At 35.2% G+C, this 6,431-nt stretch overlaps 1 protein-coding gene across 4 annotated transcripts; it reads left to right on the plus strand.

Moving 5' to 3' along the window:
* Positions 1 to 553: 553 nt before the first annotated feature.
* Positions 554 to 5,683, plus strand: LOC111379880 (metal tolerance protein 11). Of its 4 annotated transcripts, none has more exons than XM_023003318.1 (6): positions 554 to 830; positions 1,593 to 1,702; positions 1,821 to 2,066; positions 3,721 to 3,801; positions 3,951 to 4,184; positions 5,006 to 5,683. In XM_023003318.1, exons 1-6 carry the CDS (start codon positions 668 to 670, stop codon positions 5,351 to 5,353), a joined length of 1,182 nt encoding a protein of 393 aa, XP_022859086.1. In that variant the 5' UTR covers positions 554 to 667; the 3' UTR covers positions 5,354 to 5,683. The 4 variants fall into 4 exon arrangements, with proteins under 4 accessions (XP_022859086.1, XP_022859088.1, XP_022859087.1 ...); XM_023003320.1 differs by lacking the exon at positions 554 to 830 and adding an exon at positions 854 to 1,168; XM_023003319.1 differs by lacking the exon at positions 554 to 830 and adding an exon at positions 855 to 1,168 and having other exon boundaries at positions 1,520 to 1,702.
* Positions 5,684 to 6,431: the final 748 nt, after the last annotated feature.

Raw genomic sequence — 6,431 nt, forward strand, 5'->3', positions numbered from 1 at the left:
AAAAAAAAAAAAAAAGAGAATCAAAGATGAAGTGAGAATATGTGATCCTACAAGAAGAGATTTCACGAAAAAGTAGGAATGAAAATATCAATAAAAAGAATAAAAAGGAAAATAATGAGTATGGTGGTGGAGTACGGTTAGCATGGTCGAAGCAAAGAATTTTTTTTTTATTCCCAACAAAAAAAAGAGGGAAAAAAGCGTGAATAGTAAAATGAGATTGATTTATTGTTGTGTCTACATTGCCATCTCATTCACGTTTTTAATAGAAGTTAGAAAAAAACAAGGTCGGTAACAAATCATGTTGTGGTGATGATAACCCGCTTGCGTGATTCGCTTCAATCGCTTCTATTCTCATCCTACCGTGCCCCTATCCCACCACAAAATCCAGACCCATTACTGTGGATCTGCCACGTCAACATCCGACTCACTTCATCCGGCCCCCAATTTTTGTTATCATACGTGTATCAACAAACCAATAACACGGCGAGTACATTATACATACTCGCTGCGAGTGCGGAAAATATGTACAAAAGATTTTCGGGTTCGAGAAACGTTAACTAGAATCATTTATTCCCTAAAAAATCCTTCGAGTTTCGCTGCCCATTTCTCTTCCAATTTAGACTCAAGAGTGAATTTTTCAATTTTTCTCAAGTGCAAGTGAACGGAAATGGTGCAACCTGAAAATACCGACGGCTCCGAAGAGCAACTTTTGTTGCCGGAGACAAGAAACGGTGACTGTTCGTGGCGGTTGAACTTCGATGGATTCCATTTATCCCCTGAACACAAAGAGAAACCTCCTCGTGGGCTCCATGACTATCTTGGGGTTTTGGGTAGTTGTTTTACCGAATTTGAATACCGTTTTTGGAACAGTGCAGATTCCATTTCTTTAATTCTTTGCCCGTGGTTTAGTTCGGAATATTTTTCGTTCTTTCTTTATTCTTGTACTGCATTGATGTAAGAACGTTAGTTTCAGTAGTTTTCGGTGGGTCTAATGATTGTGGACAGCGAAAGGGGTTTATGGGACATTAATGGGGCTAAAAAGGCAATGGAATAATTTCATGAGTAATAAATTGGGTTCGTTTTTATTTTTTCTACTATAGTGGAGTAGTATTTGTTCTTAACAGCTTCAGATCCAAGCGAAACAAGTAATATATAAAAAATGCAAGAGGTACTATCTTATTTATTATTTTCCTTTATCATTTGCTTAATTTTTTGCGTTTCATTTGAGAAACTTGAGCACTTCTGTTAAGTATTAGTTAGTATCTTCTTTTTATTTCTTGCTTTCAAGACTGCTTTTAATGAAAATATTATAAATTGGCATGTGTTGAATTCTAATATTAGGCCGTAGAAAAAACTTAAGAATTACGAGCATGTACTTGCACAACATTGGACAAATTAATGCTTTTGTTCACTTTAATTATGTCTCTGAGTGCCCCATGAGTTCACTTGTTGTGTTAGGCTTTTAAAATTTAACTATGGTTTCCCGTATTTAACGTATCCTATCGTTGTTTGATTGAAGCCAAAATTAGTGATTGATTGACACCTTCAAGGGACTGCACACGAGACATTTCTCCTTTTCCTTAATGGTACAGGTGCAGAGGATAATGTTGCAGAGTATTATCAGCAACAGGTAGAGATGCTGGAGGGGTTCAATGAAATGGATGTACTAGCAGAGCAAGGTTCTGTACCAAGAGTGTCAAAGGTTTACACTTAAAACCTTAATTTTATTTTATTTTTGTTCATTAGGTTGATGAAATCTTTTATTAGATATCAAGAGGTGAACGTACCAGGGTTAAATTATCTTTTTATTTTGGCTACAGGAAGACAGGGAAAAGTTGGTTAGAAGTGAAACAATTGCCATTAGGATGTCAAATGTTGCAAATATGCTTCTTTTTGCAGCTAAAGTTTATGCATCCATCAGGAGTGGTTCGTTGGCCATTGTTGCGTCAACTTTAGACTCGCTTCTTGATCTACTATCTGGTTTTATCCTGTGGTTCACTGCTTTTTCCATGCAGACGCCAAATCCTTATCGATATCCTATTGGAAAGAAACGTATGCAGCCTCTGGTTAGTGCCTCTTAAGTCATTGATTCAAAAATAATCAGACTGCGCATTTTGACAATCATGCTACTTACCTTTTCCTTTCATTCCTTAAAATAGGCTGTGAGAATTTATTTTCATTTCTTTCAATGTATAGATAGCAGTGTCTAATTGATATGGAATATGATTTGCTTTTGTTTCTCAGATCATATCTGCTACGACATACACTGTATTTTCAGTGAATTTGAATCTTCAGGGCATTAAACCATATCGTTCTCTTATTCTTTTAACAAATTCTTCCTTCACAAAGAAGAAATGCTCAAGCTTACTCTTTCCAAATAAATAGTGTTAATCAAATCAAGTCCTTCATTGGTCTATTTAAAATGGACAAGTAATTATTTCTACTTGCAGCTTTGCCCATCTTCATGTGATCTTGCATTGACCCTTTTGTTGTTTCCTGATCCATATTTGAAGATGTTTTCCAGTGTTGTGAGCTGATTGACGGGAAAGTGGAAGGATCATGACTGTATTTTATAAACATCTGTTAAATGATTGAACGTTCAAATGGCTGTTTGTTTCTTTGACTTTGTTGTATATCTTATTTTATTTATCTTATTTTATAATATTCTTGAATGATATGATTTTCTAAATAGCACATTCTTTTATATCCGTTTGGTGTTTTTGCAACTATTGTCACATAATATAGGGTTCATAATATTTATAGCAAGACTTGTGACCTCTGTTGCCTGAAAATGTCAAAAACACAATTGTGCCCTAAATGACCACCAGACCTAGCGCGTCTTCTTTTAAAGGAACATAAAACTCAACAACTTGCAGAGGGGAGAAGAAAATAAATGAACATTAAGAGAGTCAGAAAGCAAGCAAAAGCTGAACGGTTTCAGTTGGCCAGCAAGTTTTCAGGCCTTGTTGATGTTCCTCCTGTCCTCCACCGGAATGGATTGTCATCTGGCTTAACTTGCTTTCCTTTCAATTTGGTTGTGCAAGATTCATGGCGGGGAATATTACAGGTGGACACTGGATTATTGCAGTTTGATGTGTAACAGTAAATCAATTTTTGCAACTCTTTAGGAGGTTTCATGGTTGCATAGTTTGACCAAAATGTACATATTTTTGGGATAATGGATGCTTGCTTCAATGTCTTAAGCAAATGCAATTGTGGAACTCCCTGGACATCTGACATAAGGTCCTTGGAGATGCATTTAGGCTGCACCAAGGATATGTTACAGTCATGTAAAGCATTTAATGGGTGGGAGTAAACATTGCTTCCTGCCGTGCTTGCAAGGCAACGGAGATCATGTATCTTTTGCAGTAACAAGGGTCATCAAATAGAATCTTCCTCAATTTTGGCCGAATAATAATTTTCACTAGATCAATTGTCAAAGAATTGTTAGTTCTCTATAGTCGTTATTTTATGACAACTGTAATTCATCTACCATGTGCTACAACTATTGCCTAAATATATTTTCGTGAATATAGCAAAATATTTTGTGGAGAATGTAAAACTGCATTTTCTGTATATCAATGTTTGTTTCTCTGTTCCTGTGGTTTGAATGCAAATAAGAGCTGCAAATTATTTTTTGTCATTGGAATTTCTTTCATGTGTTATATGTGCTATATTATTGTTAATGTAACAAATCTACATTGAATACATAATGTGTAGGGAATCCTTGTTTTCGCTTCTGTCATGGCAACTTTAGGCCTGCAGATTATACTGGAATCCCTGCGCACATTAGTTTCTGATGTAAGTGATCTCTACTTGAATCAATATGGTACTTAGAGATTTGAGTAAGTGTTCCATGCTTTGGTTGCTTGGAGCTGATCCTTGATTCTTTATATATTGACTCTTCATTTCTTGCCTCTCTAAGCATTTTAACTAAAGAGCTTGTGCAGGATGACGAATTCAATTTGACAAAGGAGCAAGAGCAATGGGTCATTGGCATTATGCTTTCAGTGACTCTGGTGAAACTATTTCTGTTTGTCTATTGCCGCACGTTTGCAAATGAGATTGTCAGGGCATATGCCCAGGATCACTTTTTTGATGTTATCACCAACATCATTGGCCTCGTTGCTGTAGTAATGGCTAACTATTTCAGTGACTGGATGGACCCTGTTGGAGCTATTATTGTAAGTAGAATTATATTTGCTTCACAATTTTTATGCATGTATACATAACAAAACACAGTCAAGTTGTCACACACATATGCGAAAAATAATGCATCTAAAGAAACATGCTGTTATAGTATGTTATGCACAAGGGGATTCTAATTTTGGTTGGACATCCACCAGTTTTTGATAAATCACGTATTGGCTATATGGATCCTTATTTGCCTTTCAGCTCGGTTAATCACTACATCTCAAATATATACTTCCCAACTTCAACTGGTTTTTTTTTTTTTTTTTTTTTTTTTTTTGTTTGAAAGATATTGGACAATAATTCCATTTAACATAACATGTTCACAGATAATTTATCAGATTTTAGACATTAGAAGCCAGAAGAGAGTCCTGTGATTATCCCAAGCTTGATGGGAGTTGGTGTAATCATTCCATTATTGGTTTGAAAGATATTGGACAATAATTCCATTTAACATAACATGTTCACAGATAATTTATCAGATTTTAGACATTAGAAGCCAGAAGAGAGTCCTGTGATTATCCCAAGCTTGATGGGAGTTGGTGTAATCATTCCATTATTGGTAATTTTATGAGATGCTTGACAGGCTTACATTGAAAGTTATTATTTATCAATATATTTATGGTGAAGAATGATTCATGTGGTCAACCCTAAATTTATTGAGAATGAGGCTTAGTTTGTTTTCTTTTTATGGTGATATCATCTTATTTTCTGTAATTTCTCCTTTTCTTGACTCCATACGACTTAGATCTTTGCCTTTTTCTTGTTCAATTATTTTATTTCTGATACACTATGATCTTACTACCTTCGGCAGCTGGCATTGTACACTATCCGAACATGGTCGTTAACTGTGCTGGAGAATGTGAGCTCACTTATTGGGAGATCAGCTGCACCAGAATATCTACAGAAACTCACTTACCTATGCTGGAATCACCACAAATCCATAAGGCATATCGACACTGTAAGGGCATACACCTTTGGTTCTCACTATTTTGTCGAGGTGGATATTGTGTTGCCAGCTGACATGCCCCTGCAAGAAGCTCATGACATTGGAGAATCCTTGCAAGAGAAGCTCGAATTTTTGCCCGAGATTGAGCGTGCTTTTGTTCATCTCGATTACGAGTATAGTCATAAACCTGAACATGCACAAGCGCATCTTTAGCTTGAAGGTATTGTCGTCCACATTGCTACCATCAATTATTATTGCCACCTATAAGTTTTAGTAATGCTGTTCAACTAAGTTGTCTGGACCTTTATAGAATGGCCAAATTAACATACGAATGGTGCTCTAAGTTGACCACGTGATGTGTGTATCGAAGGTTCTGTATATAAAGTCGAAAAGACTTTGCTCTCGAGAAAGAGAACAATATTGTGATGACGGGAAAGTGGCGTATATTAATGTAAGTGAACATTGCTATATGCTGATACCATATGTTCATTATGTACTGTGAGTTTTAATTCAATGAAATAAACTGAATTATGAATCCCTTTATTCAGGGAATTACTCTTTGTTCTTTCCTTGCAGTTATTTTTCTACTTTTACAAGGAATTAATGTCCCTTTGCATGCGAGCATAGCCATGGTTTACGTTGGAGGGAATTTGTATCGAAAATCGTGCAAAATTAGTGACTTGAGTACTGATTAGTATGTTTTACACGGTAACTTCACCCCCATAGATTGTAGAAGGGATCAAGGAGCATTTCTTATTAAAAGATATTTTGTATCAGGCAACTCGACTCAATAAAATACGATGAAAAAAAAAAAAAGAAGAAGAAGAAGAAGCAGCCAAATTTGAAGCTTATTTTGGTATGTTTGAACGTGCATAATTTGACCCATTTAAGTAGAGTTTTAACTTTGAACTCATTTTCAGTGTTTGCATTAAGTTAAGATGTTTCAAGTCTCTCTCTCTCTCTCTCTCTTTTTCCTATGCAGCCTTAGTTGAAAAATGTTCACTGAGGTTGAAAATTATTTAGGATCGAGTTGGACAAAGTTGACGTATCAAAAAAAAAAAAAAAAAAAAAAAAAAAAAAAATAATGATGTGAGCAAAAAGTTAAAAAAAAAAAAAACTGAAAATTCCTTTGAAACCGTCTAAGTTAAAGCCTGTTTGACAATCACTGTTGTAGAAAAAAAAATTTGAATAATGATTCTTAGAAAAATGTATGGTTAAAAAGTAAGAAAAAGTATTAGTATACGTGTAGATTATTTTATTGTATGACTATATGATTGTAAATGATCATGTA

Source organism: Olea europaea, unplaced genomic scaffold (genome assembly GCF_002742605.1).
Source record: "Olea europaea var. sylvestris unplaced genomic scaffold, O_europaea_v1 scaffold2050, whole genome shotgun sequence".
In the NCBI taxonomy this organism is placed as follows: domain Eukaryota; kingdom Viridiplantae; phylum Streptophyta; class Magnoliopsida; order Lamiales; family Oleaceae; genus Olea; species Olea europaea.